The sequence below is a fragment of the Cyprinus carpio genome, chromosome B23 (assembly GCF_018340385.1).
Source record: "Cyprinus carpio isolate SPL01 chromosome B23, ASM1834038v1, whole genome shotgun sequence".
In the NCBI taxonomy this organism is placed as follows: domain Eukaryota; kingdom Metazoa; phylum Chordata; class Actinopteri; order Cypriniformes; family Cyprinidae; genus Cyprinus; species Cyprinus carpio.
Window position 1 is genome coordinate 17,235,445 of NC_056619.1, and position 21,364 is coordinate 17,256,808.

The window sequence follows — 21,364 nt, forward strand, 5'->3', positions numbered from 1 at the left end:
CTGTGCTGGATGTTCTTGTTTCACTAAAAAGAACCGATTCATTAGAATCATTTGTTCATGAGTCAGATACAGTGGTTGAGCTGCAGGTTTTTGATTTACTTTGAAGAACTGGCTCATACTAGTGTTTTGTTTGGGAATCAGAATATATTGGTTGCACAGCATATTTTTGATTCAATACAAAGAAAAGGTTCATAGGAGTTGTTTATTTAGCAATCAGACTACACTTTTCAAGCTGTCTATTTCATGCTGTAAATTCAGTAATGCTGTTGTGTCACCGCTGAATAGCAGTACAGTTCTCTGTCAGAGTATTTTAGTACAGTGGTGCTTCAACACTGGTGGAAGAATTCATGTTTGAGAACCCTTCATGGAATCGAGTGTGGTTTGTTTGCAGTAAAAAAAAGTTTGTGACAGCCTGTCTGATAAAATGACAATATCTTGTAGCCAAGCTCTTTTGGCCTGTTCTTAACTCTAATTCAATAAAATAAGCAGACCAGTTTTAGCAGTACAAACCCAGTTTTCACATTTGAACTCTTTGAACCCACATACAGAATCCGTTCATTGAAATTCTCACTGAATGCTTTCTTAATGAATTGACCTACAAAAGAGGGCATACATTATGTGTGAAGAATACCTCAGCCATTATATATGAATACAAATCAAGTACCAAGCCAAATCCATGATGTGCCAATGAGAATGAAATGCTTGTATGAATGGAGCGCTATCTATAGAATAAGGAAATGAGGAAAGTTCTCATCCAGATGGCACAGGGTTGACAAATGAGTTGGTTTTGAGAGCACAAAAATAAAACTTTAAGCACAACGATGGAAAAACAGTGAGCACAAAGAACTTTTCCAAGGACAAATTAGGACACAGATTGTCTCTGTCTCATCGAACCACATGTGAACAATATGTAACACAACATACGCCAACAAAAATACAATTACAACAACAAAATAGGAAAGGGCTGAAAAAGGAGGATTGACAGCTGTGGCTATTCCCGAAGCTCAACACGCACATGGAAGGTTAATTTGCCCTAGTGATGGAAAACCAGTCAGCAAATGACGGAAATTGTGTGACAGCGGCGGCCCACTGCAGTTCTGGCAGGGGAGGGATGCGCAGTCAACCCTGTCCTGCAGCAACAGTGACACAATATGGTGACATCGCTTCTGCAGAGCGGCAAGGTTATACCTCCATCTTGCGCTAGAGTGAAAGGGACAGAGGGACACTGGCAGCACAGCATAACACAACTCCGAGCCCCTAGTTTGATGAATGCATCAGATAGCACATGGTGGCAGCCAATAGTCTGCTTTTTCCACAACAAATGTCCTCAGTTATCGGCGCTGGGGGTTAGTAATCTATGAATCCATAATGGAGCGTGAAACGATGATGGGAAAGAGGCAAGGGAATAGATATTTTCAAGGAACAAAAGCATTGCTTTATTCAGCATATAGTAGAGGAACAAAATGTAGACTCATTACTCTGTGTAACCATTTAATGAAAGATGGCATTGTATAATTTAATCTCTTGATGTAGCTGAATCGTTTCCAGTGCAACAATGCATGAAAGACGCAGCACAATGTCTAATACAACATCAGAACTCGTAATTCTTTGATGTCTTTTCTTTTGAGCTCTCTGTCTTATGCTCGCTTCTGATTGGACGACATGAACATTTGATGCCTGACAACTTTAAAAATAAACAAGAGTTAAAATTGTTAGGACACTGATAAAAGAATGTGTGAGTTTGTATGTGGGATGATGAGTGTGTATATGGCACTTTCCACAGATGCATAAAAAAAAAAAAAAATCTACAATGTTTCAATGTTGTAAGAACTATGTATATATAGAGAGAGAAAGAGAGGGCTGGCAAGTGATAAAAATTGTTATTCTAATACACAATGTAGTGATAAATCTAAATAAATTCTAATTAAAAAATTTCACATCAAATTGTACCCCCAGAATTACCCCCAAAAGATCATTTATAACCATTATTGTGTTATATAAATGAATAAATAAATACACATACATTACAAAAATAGTGTCTATATATATATATAAATATTTAGATATATTTATTACAGCTCAGAAGTGGCATGAATGCATTTACACTGTAAATAACCTACGGTAGAAAAAAGATACCTTCTCATGTTCATTCATGTTTATTTCATGCTATAATTAGTAAAGAGGAAGAGATGATTGGTTTACGTGGTGTTTGAACTGAGGCACTACAGCGATCTGTCACGACAAATTAAAGAGCCACAAAACAATATTTATTGTTACAATTTCTTAAAAAATTTAAAGCTTTTCATACCTAAAGTAACCTGCTCTGTCTTGTCTGCCGGCACGTTGTCAGTGTCTTTTTTTAGCGTGAGAGCATCATGGCTTGTCAGACATAGCAACAGTAACAAAGGGGCCGGGTCTTTGTGAAGGGTCAGTTACAATTGCAAAAATAATGCCATGAGATTAATGGGATTTAAATGGGCATTTAAGGAATACTTCACCCAAAAATTTTTAATTCTGTCATTATTTACCCACTCACAAGTTGTTTCAAAATTGCATGACTTTCTTTCTTCTGTCGAACAAAACAGAAAATAATTTGAGAAATGTCTTTGTGTTTTGTTTTTGTTCATACAATGGAAGTCAATGGTAACCAAAACTGTTTTGTTATCAGTATTCTATCTTCTTGTATTTTCTGCAAAAGAAAGTCAACAGACATGAGATTCTAATGAGTAAATGATGACAAAATTTTCAATTAAACAAATAAATAAAGAGAAAGAAAAAGAAAAAGCAGTCTCCATATTCTAACCCTTTTTAATGGAAAGTGTTACATGCTTAAACATGTGTATCCTTAAATGCAATGATGGCAAGCAGGGAGACATTGTAAAAACGGGTGTTGAAAGAATATGAATATCTTTTACAAACCAGGACAGCTGCAGATGTCAGAGATGTCCAATCATCAGTCAAGCGCTTAAGGTTTATTGAACAACATGCATTATTATTTACAAGCACGCTTGTATATGTGTCAAACTCGTTTGACTTAAGGGTCATGAACTGGGTTGTAAACTAAAGGCATCTCTGGATGGCACTTTGGGATGTGGAATTTATAGCTGAACTAACAACCGTCTAGGATATTTACTGTGAACCAAAACAAAGCAACATTAGATGACAAAAATAACTGTAGTACAAAACTTCAATCTAATCTTCACCTCCCTTGAACTAACTACAACTCTTAAGTCCAATTGTTTCACAGAATTGCTGAGTTGTCTCAAATTCTCTCCCGTAAGTCATTAAAAGTGAGCTGGGCTAACAGCAAATTTTGCAGGTCTCCTCAAGCAGGCTTGGCCTCTCCATCTTCTCCCTGTCTTTCATTGTCTGTGGCTGTGGTTTAAAGAAGGCCATACATCTGCTCGGCTGGAGGGCTGAGATTACAGGCTCACACCAAGAAAGCTACTTTCTGACCATGATTACAGTTCTCGTCCGTAAAAATAGCGCAGGCTAGTGGGGCACTCCCAGGTCCTGCTCCGTTACTAATCTCACACATGTCACAACGTCTGCCACAGCTGCAACCGAATTCAGCCCAGAATATTTCAGGCTAAAGTTTCTCCCCCAACAAGCGTAGCAGCAATTTGGTGCATAAACAACTAACATAATTGCTTTCATTGATGCATGAGGAATATTGGAACGTAATAATGTGCGATACGGATCTTGCAATAAATGACTGTAGCAAGCCTGAAATGGAAAAACTGGAAGTTGTTTTCGTAGGAAGTTCTTACTTGTGGAAATAATATCTTCATAAAGACTTTATGTTGAGAGAGATTTTCTTAAAACTCATTTTAATCTTCGAAAGAAAGAAGAAAACACCTAATTGCTGTAAGCTTCCACTCTGACATGCTTTGCGGATACAGTACTTCAAAGAGGATTTGCCGTTGGCTATTTCCGGACTAGAAAGCAGAGTGTGCAAAATATCTCAGCAGTATAAACATATCGCTCATATTACATAGAAAACTCACTCGAAGAATGCTATATACCATTTCATGTCTTCGATAAAGCAAGCCATTTGGGTAAGACACCAAACATGCATGAAGTCAAACGGTTCAATATCAGATACCTTACCTCCGAGTTGAAACGGATCTGGCAGACATTACAGGAAATGATTGGCCGTTTGGTCTTCACCAGTGGGACTCCAAAGGTGTGGTTGATCACTGCCTTCTGAACAGGATCCATCTGAATACAGAACAGGAGAATGAGAAAGAGGGAGAGGGAAAAGAGAAAGGACGTGTGAAACTAAACTCTGGTCCGACTCCCATTAGACAGACAAGGTCGTTAATCATGTTGATGGAAATGTCTAGGTGGTAGTACAGTGGCAGCAGAACATGGCTAAGGGCGGCCATATGGTGCAAAGAGTCAGGACACCTGTGAGATCAAGTCAGGGTGAGCAACGAATCTCCTGCACAAATGTTGTCCGGCCCTGTATTCAGTCACAAAATATCAATGGCTTAGCTAATAAATGAAGACAACCTAATTACTTACTTACATTTAGGGAGGTCACACTACACTAAATCATTTCTAAAGAAGCATGTAAACTGCATAACAAAGCATTCCTGAATAGAATCTATAGGATTTAGGCCTAAAAGCATAAAATTATATTATGTGTTCTATCTATCTATCTATCTATCTATCTATCTATCTATCTATCTATCTATCTATCTATCTATCTATCTATCTATCTATCTATCTATCTATCTATCTATCTATCTATCTATCTGTCTGTCTATCTGTCTGTCTATCTGTCTGTTTGTCTGTCTGTTTGTCTGTCTGTCTCAATAATTTATATTTATTCATTTGTTATTTAATAATTATTTGTTCTATTAATATTATTTAATAATATATTATTATATTATATATTAAATATATATTTTTAAACAATTATTTACACAATAATATTTATGTACATGTACTACACAAACACAAATTATCCTTTAAAGTGTTTCTGTTAGATCAGTGTCCACCATGTAAGAGGTCAGATTTTAAAATAAATTGAACCAGTTATCCTAAGCACCGCATCCAATAGCGCCAATGGCTAAGCCTCTGTTTATGACCAGCTTAATGCACAAAGCCTGATGGTTGCAGTCCAAAAACCTTTTGGCCTTGTGGTCTGCATTCAGTGCGCTATTGTAATATGATTCCTAGCATTATTATTTGCCTGATATAGATTAATTTCATTTGAACATTTTGACTTGACATTTGATGCAGTTAATCTTTGTACTGTACATTTACAACAAATTCATCAACACTGTCTTTTTGTCAAACTTGATTTTATTCTTTTATTATTATTATTTGACTAATGAAGTGGAAAGTATTACAGTACATCTAGATACAGAAAAAAAATGTTTAACCTTTCAAAAACATCTATAATGGTCGTGCTTTTCATTCCAACTTCTATGAACAATAGTCTAAGACGGGCCAGTTTGGAACATCTTCTCTTGGCTGGGAAAGACGGGGAGAGACTGAAATGAATATTCTCTTAGTCAAACAAAAACATTTTGAAAATCTGCAAACGGATCGTATCCAAGCAACCCCCCCCCCACCCCCAACCAGAAGCAAGCACACAGAGAGCCGAGATGTGGTTCAGGGTGACAGTGCACACCATTTGTGGGTTAGCAGGCCTTGCGCCGGACTTCCTCAGAATTTTGCCTCTTATCTCTTTTGGCACAGGCCTGAAAACTAGTTTCTGCGCCGTCGTATCCGTTGAGGGCCCTGATGCCGCTGTGCATGTGCAAAGTCCACACTACATCAGTCAGACAGGCACTGGATTAGCCACGATGATGTTGTTCTATGGCTTTGCCTTCATGAATCTCCAGAGGATTAAGTGAAGCTGGCAGTTAGCTGGGTAATCAGAACACCTCCAGCTAGAACACATCAATAGATACAACTGTCATTACTAACAGCCTCTGCAAGGAAACGGACGAGGGAGGGGCTCCGACGGGCTCCATGGGAAAAAAATCAAAGGCCTCTCATAAGAAAAAGATTACTTTTAAAGGCTCACGTCTTTTTTTAAAGTCTACTGGCTGCGTTTCAATTCAGAACGCCCTTCTGATCAAGATTTAATAACATACAGATGTTAACATGCATCTATAGACCAAAATCCAGGGTGTTGGTCCATCATGCTTCACGTCGTGAAGTAAAAATAGCACTGCGTCGAAGTGGTCTTCTGCTGGTGGTGATTTACTCGGAAAAGAGAGACATCTTGGCTCGTGACTATCCCAACAAATTTCCTTCAACACAAATGATGTTATGACACAGCTTATGAGGATGCTTCAAGAATCTAACTAAAGAAACCACCAAACCACAGCTGAAAGATGCTTTAAAGGCATAGCTCCCCTGAAAATGTGTATTCGTTCATCATCTATTCACCCTCATGTCATTCCAAACCTACATGACTTTCTTTCTTCTGCAGGACAAAAGGTATTCTAAGAAGTATAAGGACATACAATTTAAGTCAATTGGGTCTAAAACAACACCAGACTCTACTGACTTGCATTGTATGGAAAATTTTTGGAACTATCCCTTTAAAGGCCAGTATGTGAAATATTGCTGGTTTTATCAAAGCTTCTCTAACATGCTGTTTTTATGGTATTGGCAGACACTGCATCTATACTAATTATCAAAGTGAGCAAGTAAAAGCGCATATTACATTTATCCATTTGGCAAGCACAGTGTCTGTCATATGACCTCCTGATGCTCCCTTTGGAAAACCACATCCCACAAACTGATAACTGTTCAAAAATAGCCAGATTCTTCTCATTAGAAAAGCACAGACCTTTTAATGACCCCTTAAAGGGATAGTGTATGCAAAAATAAAAATTCTGCCATCATTTACTCAGCCTTATCATTCCAAACCTTTCTTTCTTCTGTGGAGCATACTATAAAGTAGTGATTATTCTATACAGTGAAAAGTCATTGGGGTCCAATGTTGTTTTTGACCACAGTAACTTTCACTGTACACTCTCAGAAAAAGGTACAAAAGCTGTCACTGAGGCAATACCTCTTCGGCAGGTACACATTTGTACATACAGTATCATATCAGTACCATAAGTCCATATCAGTACCTTAAAGGTACATGTTATTACCTAAAGTGTATACATTAGTATCTAAAAGGTATGAAAATGCACCTTTTGAAAAGTAATTGCCACAGTTACAGCTTTTTTTCTGAGGACAAAAACACATGAAACATTTGTTGAAATATCTTTTGTATTGTGCCAAACAAAGTCATACAGATCTGAAACAGAATAAAGGTGAACAAATAATTGTGGTTGAACTACCCTTTTAAAGGAAATATGCCCATACAACAGTGTCATAATATAATTTAGATTAAAAAAAGGATCCCATGTCAGTAAATAAAAACCATGGATTGTTTTAGCCTGCCGAACACCACAAGCCCAACATTCACATTCAAATACAGAAGAATGTGCAATGCCAGATAAAATATCCCACAAAGCTAACAAATGCTGTTCGGCGTCCAGTGCTTTACACAGAGGAAAGTACTCAGCTTTGTTACATCTCTGTCTGAGCTATAGCCGGAGGGCACTCACCTTTTTATCCTCAGAAGCGCTTGGATCTCGCAGCTGCATTGGATCCTCTGTGAAGGAGCTCGTGTTTGTGTGTGGGAGGGTGTGTGTGAGAGTGTCACTCATCCAGAAGGGATCCTAGCTGTCCCACCACACCACCTGATTCTCCCACATTCACACGCTTCTGTGCCCCCTTCTGGGTATGCCAGCGAGCGATTCTTGCCTTTGCAGGTCCAAGATATGATTAACTGTTGTCTCTCTTCCTACTTTTGCTTCTTCTTTTCCACATTTGGTCATCACTGTTGCCGTTATGGTTTGGTTTCTCTTTCTCCGTTGCTTAATCTCATCCACCTTCCTTCCATTCCTCTCTCCATCCTTCCTGACACTTCACAGCAAGCCAAGACTACATTCCTGGTTGAATGCTATCTCTTCATTTTCCTCTGCCTCTTACTACTTGCTTTTCTTTCCTTCCCGTTTTTTTTTTTTTACTCCAATAATAAATTCTAATAAAGTCGTTATTTCCTGTGCTCTCTTTTACTGATCTCCTTCCTCTTTCTGTTCTATAAACTCACTCACTGACTGCTTATTTTGCCCAGATGCACTAAGAATGTCATGCACTCCCTCTGTTTTTTTTCCTTTCTCACTCCCCAAATCACCCTCCACTCCCTCATTCTATCAAAAGCACAAGCTGCAGAATTCAGCCCTCCTCTGGCTCCCCCGTCATGACGGTCCTCTCGCTCTTGCCTCATACCTCTACAACACATGTGGAACCGATACAACGGCGACCCGGGCGAAAGGAATAAACTTCTAAAAATATTTGAACTTGTAATTGATATCTTCCAGCTATTAAGGTCGAAAATTACAGTTTTTCGAGGGGGTCATCGGAGGTAAAGTGTATGCAGCCAAAAGGTTTCAACTCCAAAAGTCCACGTGGAGTTGCATTACTCAGTGAGGAAAATTGGCAAGCTGTGCACATAAACGTCACCTTTTGCGAGTGAAAGAAAGCGAGGCTTTACTCGAAGGAGTCTGCAGGTGAGATGCAACAAGTTTGTGCCTGAGCCGCCCGATTTAACGCCTCTGAACTTCCTGATTCTGCTGAATAAGCGAGTGTCTGAGAGAGGTTTTCTGCATTTCCATGCCACAACCAGCTGCTTGGTGTAAATTATTCAGGTGTCTCAGTGCCTGCAGGCGCATTGACTCAGACAGGCAGGTAGAAGCCAAATCACATTAAAGAAAAATTACAGCTGGACTGTAGAGGAATAGAAGATTGTGGTCCACCCCGGCTCTATCTACAGCTGATCAAAAGCATCTGATATTGGTGAAATTTACAAAGAAAAATAATTATTTGGCCAAACACACACATTTTTGAAAAATACTTTGAACGAGATTACAGCTTCGAGTCTGTTTGATCAGGCCATTGCATTCCAACATGAATTCGATTCCAGACGGAACAACTTGAGCACAGCTGACATATCGTATGTTTATAAGCAGTGCTGGGGAAGCTACTTTGAAACTGCAGCTTGCCAAGCAAAGCAAATCATAATTTGGAGATTTGAAAAAGTTCCTGTTTATAATAAACAAGAAGTTGTAAAAACTAGCTACACTAAAGTTACATAAGAAGATGTAATATGTTTTTTATAAATAAAATTTAACTACAAATAAAAAAGATTTCTGTCATTAATTCTGTCACTAAAATTCTGTCATTAATTACTCATTCTGTTTCAAACCCGTAAGACCAGAACACAAGTAAAGATATTTTTTGATGAAATCTGAGAACTTTCTGACCCTGCATAGACAGCAATGCAACTACCACGTTCAAGGCCCAGAAAGGTAGTAAGGATGTCATTAAGAAGCTACAAGAATATTTTTTGTGTGCAAAGAAAACAAAAATAATGACTTTATTCAACAATTTCCATGTTATTCTTCGACGCGTGTTCACGAGAGTACCACAACGCTTGCATGAACATGCATCGAAAACTGACAAGGAAGAGAAGAATTTGTTGAAATTTTTGTTTTCTTTGTGCTCAAAAAGTATTCTCTATCCAAGAATTTAATTTATAATTCAGTCAAAAAATTTGCTACCAAAAAATATTGTTTCAAATGAACAAAACAGTAACTTGAATCAGTGAATCATTTGTATGAATCTTTTGATTTAATTGATCTATTCAATTTTCAAATTCACTAGAATTAATTAAATTTCCCAATGCTACATATGAAACAGAGAACTTCTTGGGATGAACTGATTCAATAGACTCAAACATACTTTCAAACACACCATAGACTTTCAAACAAAACCATATGAGCACATTTGATTATGATTACATTGTGCACATTTGATTTTAAGTTCTGATATATGACAGTTCTGCTAAGTTAATAAACAGTAACACATTTTTTATGCATTTTGTATGAATTTATGTATTTGGCAGACATTATATAAAATATAAAACTAATAATTATTATATTATAATTATATTATAAAATGTAAAGTGAAGCTAGGGTTCAGTTCTGTGCATGTTCATTTTAAATCAAATCATATTCAAATGTCAAAAGACATTTAATTATACCACACAACTGATGACAGCTGTTAGTATAATACCTCAATAGAAGCCTATATATATTACAGCCTGTGTGAGTGAGTTCTTGTAAATGTCAGTATTCCATTAGGCAATGGCGTAAACACTGCAGTGTGCTTTCAGCAGTGTCCTAGAGAGAGAGGTCAGCTTGTCCTTCCAGCCTCTCCTACATCGCCCCTTACTGGACATCAGGAGAATTTCCCCTTCGGACATCTGGTTACTCTCCCATTGAGCCTTTAACCGTAGTGATTATTAGCCTGCTGCAATGCTAAAACTGCCTCAATCTAAAGATTACAGCTCAGTGTATGAATATAAAATAAATAGCGTAAGTACTAGAGACATTAGTTAAGCTCTTAGATGCTGACTCTTTCACAAGCTCATGCATATTTCAAAATATTAAAACATCCCTTGGCTTTTACTAAAAAGATAATAATGTAGCAGAATTGGAAGGCAATGTGTGATGTGGATTTATTGAGCTGGCATGGGGAGAGTGTTTTTTCCTTCTCAGTGTTACGAGACTGTGCCAAAGGGCAGGCCATCTTTCACACTTGCAACAAGTGCAGGCAAATACAGGGAATTTAGGAGAGAGAATACAAAGAACGGACATCTCAGGCATGGCTGGATCCCACGACTAACCTTTCCCATTCAATTTGCTGACCAGCATCCTCATTTACATAACAGAATGCAATCTGGGAAATGTGCAGAACAGACTCGGAGTAAAAGTGCTGAGAGAGTGAAACGAGCTGCATGCTAATCAAAATGATTAGCTATAAGTCACGATGACATGAGAGAACTCACAGCATTACACCATCCAACGGACAGCAGCCAGGCAAATTCAAATACACAAACAAGCCAGATTTATATTATATTACTAATATTTAAGGTCATCTTTTATGTAATCTAATCCATATTTCATAACAAGGACACATTAACATAATATGGCAGATCTGAATAGTGGAGGGGAATATTTTCAGGAAATACTGGGATAGTGCACATAACAATGAAAACTGTTTCATCATTTACTGTACGCTGTTCAAAACATGTATAACTTTTTTTTCTGTAGAATGTTGAGAATGTTGGTAACCAACCTGTTTTGATGACTACTGACTACATTGTATGGACAAAATACACTGTTACATTTCTTAAAATATCTCAATTTATGTTCCACAGAAGGAAGTAAGTCATGTAGGTTTGGAATGGTGAACAAAATCAAGGTCATCAGAGTGACTAAAAATGACCAAATTTTCACCAAACTATTTCTTTAATGTATGACTTTAGAAAACTTTATGATATTATGTTTCCTCACTGTCCCCCACATACATGAGTTTTCATTTTTGCATGCTTTTAATATTGCCTCTTATTTATTCATTTATTTCTGAATATTTAAAAGCTGTTTCCTTTGTTATGCACTGTTTAAAAGTTTGGAGTCAGAAATAAATTAAATAAGCCACTTCTGCTCAGCAAGTGTGTTTATTAATTGACCAAAAAAATAAATAATAATAATTGTGGTTTTTATTGCTTTTTATTTTTTTATTTTGTATTTAACCGAAAGTAACACACACATTGAGAATCACTACCTTAATGCAATTATCATAATATACATCTTTTCACAATAACATTGTGACATACTGTAGTAGATAACCACCTATATATAAACTGTGTCTAATCTCATAACAAGTGGCATGAGGTGTCCTGACAACACTTTTCATGAAAAGTAACAGTATAGCATATTTGTTGTTTTTAGGAGTAATGCAATAATGCAGCACTCTCAACAAAGATTTTCAGAGGCCTAATCTCACCGCGTTGAAGTTGTGGAAGAGCCCAACGCTGTGTGGAGGCGGAGTCTCCATTGGAAACTGTAGGAAGGGCTTCATATCCAAATGAGGCTGGATGACTGTAGGGGTCCGCAGAAACGTAGGGACAGCCCCTGTTCGGTTGATGCTTCCTGCAGAGACAAGAAGAAAGAAGTTAAAGAAGCCAAACGCACTAATTCCTTCTTTAAACTTTCCGAATGAGCTTAGTATGTTGTCACTGGGTTAAATGTGTAAAATCAAGCCAGAATAAAGCGTCTTTGCTCAAATTCTGACTTTCATGCCGTACTGAAGTGAAACACGGAGGCTCAGAGGTGGCTGTGCTGACACATTTTTTTGTCAGCACAAAACTCATCAGAGCGATGCCAACCTTTGGTTATGAAACAGCCCTCTCTATCTCTCTCTCTCTCTTTCTGTCTTCCAATCCACATCACTGAGTCTCTGTTCCCTGTCAGCCTGTCTTCTCTTATCCTTTACAGCCCTCGCAACCTCTTGCATGAGACCGTGTGAGGACCCTCACATCAGAATTAAGCTTGAGCGAGCAGTTACTTTAAGCTGCTTAATTTCTGCTGCTGGATTTTCCTCGCCTCCAATTCCCTGCAGTCTTAAATCTGTTCCCTTCTATCTCTCTCCCTCTTCTGCTGTCTGACTGTCTCTTTGTCTGTTTGTCTTTCTCTCTCCGCTTCTATTTCAAGATTGCTCATCAAGACTACTCTCTCCTGATTTCCTAACGCAGTTGAGATGGTTTCCTAACGTAGGAGACGTCATTAGGCTGTGCTGCTGTGGGAACACATGTCAGGATGCACAGGGAGAAAGAATGAAGGAGAAATAGAGATTGAGAGATATGCTGTTTCAGCCTGGCCACAGCTGTTCCTCCTGCTCTCCTGCTGGAGCCTCAGGCCTGGATGAGCCCTGGCATCATTAACTCAAATTAGGCATGCAAGACTCCTCACTGGTGAGCGAGGGAGAGAAGGAGAACAGCAAGAATAAGAAGGCAGACTGGTTGCAAGATTGCTGTTTGAGAGGGAGAGAAAGTACCAGTGGTCGCTTGTGGGCACTGCTGGTCCCTGATGCAGTGCTCAACAAAAGACTCACACTCTAAATACTCCCTTTAGATGCAAACGGTTCTCTTCACAAGTGCCGCAGATTGCCTTAAAGAGATAGTTCACCTAAAATGGAAATTTTGTAATTTGCTTATCCTCAGATGTTGTTATTTGTTCCAAAGGAGACATTTTCTTTGAGTATATAGTTATCAGGGGCATTCAAGCTCCAGAAAATACACCATAAAAACCCCATAAAAGCACAATAAGATATCAAGAAAGTGATCCTTATGACTCATTCACTGTATTTTTAAGTATTCTGATGCCATAAAGACTGACATTTAAGCCATTATTTACTGTCCTTCATTGTCACAGCATACATCACACATTAGTTTTAATTTTGAGATTTTTTTTTTTTTTATGATTTCTGAAGGAGCAGGTGACACTGAAGACTGGGGTAATGGCTGCTGAAAATTCAGCTTTACCATCACAAGAACTAGTTCATTTTAAATTGTAGTAAACTGTATTGTATTTTTGATCCGATATATATATATATATATATAATGATATAACTCATTTTTAAGTGCACTATCCTTTTAACTGGCTAAGAGGAAAGAGTTTGTCTGAATGGCATTATGCCCTTCAGCCACATAAACAAGACAGGAGACTAAGCTCTAATGTACACCGCCACTCTGTGTGCTTGTCACTGTAATACAGTGCTGACATAATTCAGGACATGTGTGACTGATCCAACAAGAGAGGACCCAAGCCTGTTTAGTCTGTCCACATGCCAGCAGAGAAATGGCACAGATTTGTTGACAACGAGGGAAAGATGTAGAGGGAACACAGAGGGGAGCAGAACATGAGTGCACTCGAAGCTTGTGGGGGACAGTTGTCCTTGCAGCAGAGTCAAAGTGTTTGTGACAAAACACATTGGCCAACATGCATAAATCAGGTCCAGTCTGCTTCCTGCCCCTAGTGTATAATTACCTCATTAAATTAAAGAAGACTTTCAGGGCCCGGCTCACACTGTAAATCACTGTGACAGGGTAAGTGCATGCGAGTGTGCATCTGTCATGCGTTTACAAAAACGGGAGTAAGATCTTGTACTTACTGCGCTGATAACGTATGGTGCTTTAACGCATCTTCCATGAAAAACAAACCAATAAAGACCAGCACAATGACAACTGGCTTCAAACAAGCACATTGATTGGACACTGAGATCCTCCGCTGATAAACGAAGTGCCTTGATGATAATACCAGTGGTCTTAACAGCCTCATCAAGCTCATGTGGCACAGGGGAAGATGTTGTTCTGCCACTGTATCGGAGTCTGATTCTCCTAACAAGCTGCGGGAACCTGATCAGGCTGGGGGTGGGGGGAGTGACATGCTAGGAATCCTTTAACACACGTCGGGCCTGTAATCACCACGTTTAAAGATCCTATGGAGAGGGGGAGGCCGGGGGCCGAGGGACAGACGCGCAAGGGGATAAAGGAGCTGGTGTGAAAGGAATCTTCGCGAAGAGGATTTGGGAGAGAGTGATTCAGGGCTGCGTGTGGATATGGGAGAAGTGCGGGAGAAAGAGTGGGGGAGGAGGGGTTATAAATAGAGAGAAGGGCACGGGAAGATCAAAGGCGAGGGGAAGCGATTCAACAAACTCAAATAATTCGGAGCCTGTTTGGGCCTGATAAATGGAATCTCAGGTGTGCTTGCCACTCTCTAATACTCAAGCTTGGCAATCCTATTTTTTAGGCCGTACGTTTGCCATTTTCCAAGGGCTGGCGTAATTGTGAATAGCGTTGGGGGAGATAAGGATGAAATGGTTTGGAGATAAGGAATAATCATGATGAGGTCAAGGCTGACACAGCTACGGAAGGAAAGAAGAGAAGATTTTTTGCGATGGCTGGAAAATAAAAGGATGCTACTGTTAAAACATGCATAAAAAGCACTGAGCTGTATCTCATTAGTTGGCCGGTCACCTTCAAACCGGGAGGTCGGTAGTTTAATTGGTTTCTGTGGAAGAAAAATTGGTGACTTGGTTTCTTCAGGTGCGGAGAGGCACCCAAGGGAACAGCACAGCGTTTCTGGCCTCAGGCTGCTCCCCTGGGCAACATTATTCCAAATTTGAATGCATACAGAACATATAGGGTACAAATTGGTGTCATTATTTTGTTTGATTTTTGCTGAATTCAATTCACAGTAGTAAATGCTATCAAAATTTCTTTTTCTTTATTATACTATTTAATTAAAGAAAGAAGGAATGTATCTATGGCTTGCTTTATTTTTTTTTTTTTTTATTTTCTTTTTTTTTTATTTATTTTTTATTTAATTAAACTTGCTACGTGTACTGCATTAAGCTAACTGAGACTTGTTATAGCACTTGCATATCATTGCCCTTCTGCTGATTTTGATTGCTTCCATTGTCATTTCTGACTGGATAAAATTTGTAGTTAGGTAAAAGCGTCTGCTAAATGACGAGGACGAGGAAAGTTGATAGATAACAAACAATTAATAGGATTAAAATAACTTATTTTGTATTCTGTTTGTGGAAAGTGCCATACATCATTCATGCAGTAAAAATAAATGAAATACATGTGAAGAATAAGGGCTGCAATGGTTGAAATAGCAAGAAATGAGAGAAGGGTTAAAAGAAAGAAGAGGATGGCTGGCTTTGGATGAACACAGATGTCCCCTGGCAAGCAGCAGTGGCCCTGAACAAATTGGACTCATGGAGTGAAAGAGAGAGAGAAGGAGAGAGATTGAGAGAGAGCCAGGGTCTCCGAGAGCCCCTCACTGAGCACCTGTCGTGCAGATGATCCAGAGGAGAGTGAGATTGGAGCAAATGCAGATTAATGAGATGAGAGATGCACATAGATGTTTAGTCCCCTCTGAATCCAGCGCTCTATGTCTGTCTGTCTCTCACTAGCTCTGTGTATTTTAATCATGGCTATCCTGATGAGCTTTAGATTAGTGCCATTCACTGCTGGGGAGTAACTAACAAAAAGCAGACCTCATGTCTTACACTCACAATCATGTGATAGTAAAAAAAAAAAAAAAAATCCATTCTATGTAAACTTCCCTTAATTATGTAACGTCCCATTCAAGGGCACAAAAACAGCATTTGGAATTTGTCCATTATTTAATCGCAGTTCCATTCATTGCCACTAGTGATGGATAGCTTCTGATTCAGGTGCAAAATGTAAATTTGTTGTTATAAACATTGTAAAAAGTCAGATTACACAAAAAGGCCAGACCTTTCTTCTAAAAGCCACCTGCACTGCATATTCCAGAACACAAAGTGCTGTGTAATTATTGCTTGTATTACAGCAGACAGGTGTCATCTCCTTCAACCATCAAACGAAGGCTATAAGCCGGAACAGTTGGTGTATATTAGAGGAAGCACTCAGCATGGGACAAAAACTCTTTGTACATTTTCATTATTTTGCTTTGGAATGTGCAGCTCCTCAGATGTTTTAATTTTTAAAGTATGCTGCGACAGCGTGGCACACTGTGTTTGCAATTCATGATTATGTGTCGCAACAGCTTTTGTGTAACAGTACATTTACATTTGTTTATACCACATTTGCTGAGAATAAAGTAGGCGAGGTATATGCACCGATTTTTGTTCATATTAGCCAGTGATAGTTTTGTTGCACACCGCTGACGCCTGTGCATTTTTTTTTTGGTGCCGGGAAGAGATTTAATGAGCTGAAATCTAAGAAGGCCAGACAAGAAGACAGTCTGGTAATAAGGTCAAGGTTTGTCTTCAACTGTCTACAGCTGTAAATTAGAAGGAAAACAATCAAATCAGCTTTCCAACCAAAATTCATCAGAACTCATCACTTCTGCTGATGGGGGAAAAATAATTAAATCACACACTGTCTCCAGTAAATTTATTTCTTTCTTTTCATTCATCTGTATGCTGACAGACCCGTCCGGTCGGGGACCTGAGCCTATGTCCGTCCTGTCCTCAGCTGTGACCAAGGCAGCAGAAATGGCTCATTCATTTAACCAATTTAGGTCCAATTACTGTGACGGCAGCATAGCACTGCTCTCTATTCCAGTCCCGTCTCAGAACACGGGGAGAGACAGCCTGTCCCTCATCTGACCGCTAACGCAATCCACCATCAAAACCAACCTCAGGATAAAAAACACACACTCACAAACACGATCTTATCACTGAAACACACAGCTGTGAGTGGCTTACTGCTTTTACTGCATAAAGAAGTGGCAACAGCAATATGGTAAAAGACACAACATGCATCTGCTAAGTAATGTGATGTTTTCTTAGCCGAACCAGTCAAGACTGTGACAAATGGAAAATCATTCTGCCAAATCATTCTGCCGGTTGCTTGGTTTCATTATCTGTATTGGCTCTTTTAACAAAGTGGTGCATTCAGTCACATTTTTACGCCTCAATCCAGTGAATGTCTGGTCACCAGCCACCTCTATAAGCCACTGGCTTCGTCACTCAGGCTGAGCACATGAAACTGGCTCGAGGTCTGTGGAGAGAGCTACTCATTAAGATTCTCGTTTAATTAGAATAAACACACTTCTCAATGCTTCTGCACTTCGCCTGGCTTCCTTCAGCCTAAACTCAAGTGCATTAACAAATATGAGAGAAAAAACATATGCATAAAAATGTCTGGAATATACTGTATACTGCCTGTTTGCTTAAAACAGTATGTGAAACAGTATACAGTAATGCTAAATATGCCACCCATGTGTAAAGCACAAGCAAAGAAATGAGACAAGACTTTATAAGATCATTGGCTGCATTTAGAATGGAATGCTACTTTACTGCAAACTGTAAAGTATATTCTGTATTTTGCTACAGTATTTGTTAAAAAATACTATATAGACAGTATACAAACATTACATTTCTAAAGTATACAGTCCAGTGTACAACGTAAAAGCAACAAATAATAAGACAAGGATATAAGAACACTGGCTATAGTATGTTTGGAATGGAATAAGATATTTTATGCATACCATGCAGAAGATAATGTCAATGCCTAATAGTTATGAAAAACAGTCGACAGTATGCAACAGTACATGTTATATATGTACAGTCCAATGTAAAAAGTATAAGCAAAGTAACGAGGACAAATAATGAGCATGACAATACTGTACAAAATCATTGGTTGTGTATTGAATAGAATATCAGCATATTGCTTACTACATACTGTGTGAAACATTAAAAATTAAATGTAACATAGAAAACCCTCTAAAATTTTTAAACCATGTTATGTTACACTGTTTTTATGTGTTTATGTTTTTTAATTATTTTGTGTTACAATGTTTTTATTAATAAATGAATCAAATTTTTGGGGATTTTTGATTAAGATGTTAAAAATCAAAGTTTGGGGTTGGTACGAATTTTTAATGTTTTTGAAAGCAGTCTCTTTAGTCCACAAAGGCTGTATTTATTTGATCAAAAATAGAGTAAACATTTGTGTGAAATATTACTTTTTTGTTTTATTTATATATTATGCTTATAAGAATATGCTACTGTCCAACACACACACAATCTTACATCTGAAATGTACAGTATGGCAGAATTATTTTTTTAAATAAAAAAATCTCTTACTATTATAATATTTTTATGAAAATATTTTAATATTTTTTCAAGGATACATCTTTTTTCAGGATTCTTTGATGAATAGAAAGTTCCACACTTTGACCCCACACTTATAAATGATAATGTATATATTTTTTTTAAATTCACATACTGTGCACATACTATGTACATGCTGCATACCACAGAAATAGCATTAATAGTATGCTACAGTATTCCAAACATAGCTTATGAGTATAGAATGCGATATGACTGTGTCAGCCCTTTAAATGACCTATGTTAAAAGCAGAACTGATTCAAGCAGCACATCTTTGCTGTCACTGGAACGGTCTGGCTGTGTCGCATGCTATATTTGGCCACAAGGAGGTGCTACTGTGACCTTGCTTGCTGACCCTTCCGCAGATAACAAACAGGATATAAATCCCTTTTATCCTTTTTTCACAGATCTTAATCAATTAGTCTCCCCCTCGCTATCTTTAGGCCCTGCAGTATCAACCCCTCCCAAAGCGCTTCTGATGTTAAGTAGAAGTTTTGCAGGGAGATAAGAACTTCTCCCCAACTGCATGTGCTCAGCACTTTCAAACACAACCTGACCATCATGCCTTGCTACATGAGCCATGTCTGCAGTCCGTGTGTGTGCGTCCTGAAAGTGAGGTGAACAAAGAGATGACTGACTGTGATAAGCCTCCAAGACGCTACAGCTGGAGGCCGGTATGAGCCCCAGCATGTCTGACATTAATCCCCACATCATTCCTACACAAACATATATAAACACTCATTCACAACTGCACACTTCCACTGCGTGGTGCTCTGTCTTGGCTGAATACTAAGAGAGACAGAAAAAAGGTTACAAGAAAAATTGTGAATCAACTAAACGATTTGTGTTTGTATGTGTGTGAGATAGAGCGACAGTAAAAGAGAAGAAAACAGATAAAGAATGTGTGTCCTGTCAGACCTGTGATTTAAAATGTCACCACAAATTATATGCCTGTGGGAGATGCACCATCATAATGGCCCAAATGATATTTACGGGGGCTATAATTTCAGTATTTTATGTTGATTTACTTCAACCTGAATTATAGATTGGGTTGTAGTGTGCGCACATATTTAGGAGGTCACCATATCAGTTCAAATCCGAACACGGACTCTAAATTAGATTAAATCAAAGCGGGTGTTAAATGAGCTTGTGTTGAATAGGGATCCGTCTGATTTAAGCACTTCTGTAAATGGACACAGACAAACTAGGCTTGCAAAGCAAGCCACACTGCCCCCTCACCTCTCAAAACTAGAACAGTCATTGCAGAAGAACACTGTCCATATCCCAGTGTCAACAAAGCTACTTGAAATGTAAACACACTACTTGCATTATTTTCTATGTAGCTTGAAAAGCTAGATTCAATTTAGCTAACCAGTTTTCAGAACTATATTTTGTTATACTACAAGCTTCTAACAATGAGCAGCTAAGTACATTTACAAATAGGTATCAGATAATACAATTTACTTAGTTCTACATTAATGTATATTAATTTGTTCATATCATTTTCCTATAAAATGGTGTGTAATGGTACACTACTGTTCAAAATTTTTTTCCATCAGGATGTTTTTTTTTTTACTTTTCAACTTTTAGTTCAAACTTGTATTTCAAATAATGCTGTTCTTTTGAACATTCTATTCCATCAAAGAATACTATAATGAAGTGTTGGTGTTTCTATTTTTGTTGTATTTTTTTTATTTGTTTTTTTTGATTAAGATGAATACAATCATATATTAAAAAATGTCCTGGATTTATAATGGCAGTGAATCGAGATTTTGAAGCCCAAAAAATTGCTTCCATCCATCATAAAAAGTGCTCCACACGGTATTATAAAGACCTTCTGAAGTGATAATTTTTCTGAAGTGGTAATTGTCATTTAATAACAACAAAACAGTTATTTAAAATTGTAATATATTACTGATTTTTGATCAAACAATAAATTAACTATTATATATATATAGCGTATATATATATATATATAACTATTCACATTAACTAATTTACTAAACTTCACAACACTACACTTTCCTAGAATTGGAAGGACATTCTAGGAAAGTGTGTTTGATTATTGCCTCATAACTTGTGGCATACCTGTATGTACAACACAATGCAACAAACAAAACAAAAAAAAAACAGCAATATCATCACACTGCTATTCAGCTTGTGACTAAAACCACTACTCTGAATAAATATGAGCTAATGTCAAAATGTAGTTATGTTATTAACATCACTATTTTAGTTAGTAATTCCTCAACACTGCTGTATCCATTACTACCAGGTAATCTGACTCACACAAACAGATATAACCATACACATGGCCTGCTTTCAGACAGGAAAGTTTCCAATAGCTAAATACGGGTGAAGTAATGACAGGCAACACGTGTGTAATGACACCCCGTTGAGATAACAGACAACCCAAGATGAAAAGCCCCAGAACGGACCGTGCTTTGATCTTATAAGCAGGTGAATCAAGGCTGCAAGGGTTTAATTACCCATCTGTCTCTCACTGAAAAGTGCTGAGTCTGTCTGTAGAGTTATAGGCCAGATGCAGTCATGCTGAAAGTTCCTTTGCTCCGCTCTGAAACTGATTAAAGTTGAAGAGAAGTTCACAGGTACTTTCTGTCTTCAACTCCCCCAATCTGTGGCCCCAGTGTTATACCTCCCCCTCACAGCCCAGGGCTCTGTGCACGTGTTACAGACGCTGAAGCAGATTCACACCCTAATCCTCTGATAAATCTGGTCTTGGCTCCACTGAGGGGCCCG

General features: G+C 38.2%; 1 protein-coding gene across 3 annotated transcripts in view; it reads right to left on the reverse strand.

Annotated features, from left to right (window-relative positions):
• Positions 1 to 21,364, reverse strand: part of LOC109062030 (zinc finger protein 385A) — a 76,278-nt gene that overhangs the window by 17,561 nt on the left and 37,353 nt on the right. For 2 of the 3 annotated variants that reach the window (XM_042751407.1, XM_042751409.1), the window contains exons 2-3: positions 11,938 to 12,083; positions 4,111 to 4,221 (exon numbers count right to left, since the gene is read on the reverse strand). In XM_042751407.1, coding sequence (XP_042607341.1) covers positions 4,111 to 4,221; positions 11,938 to 12,083 — 257 coding nt within the window. Of the gene's footprint in view, positions 1 to 4,110; positions 4,222 to 7,589; positions 9,150 to 11,937; positions 12,084 to 21,364 lie in introns of those variants that run through there. The other variant, XM_042751410.1, reaches the window with a different exon arrangement.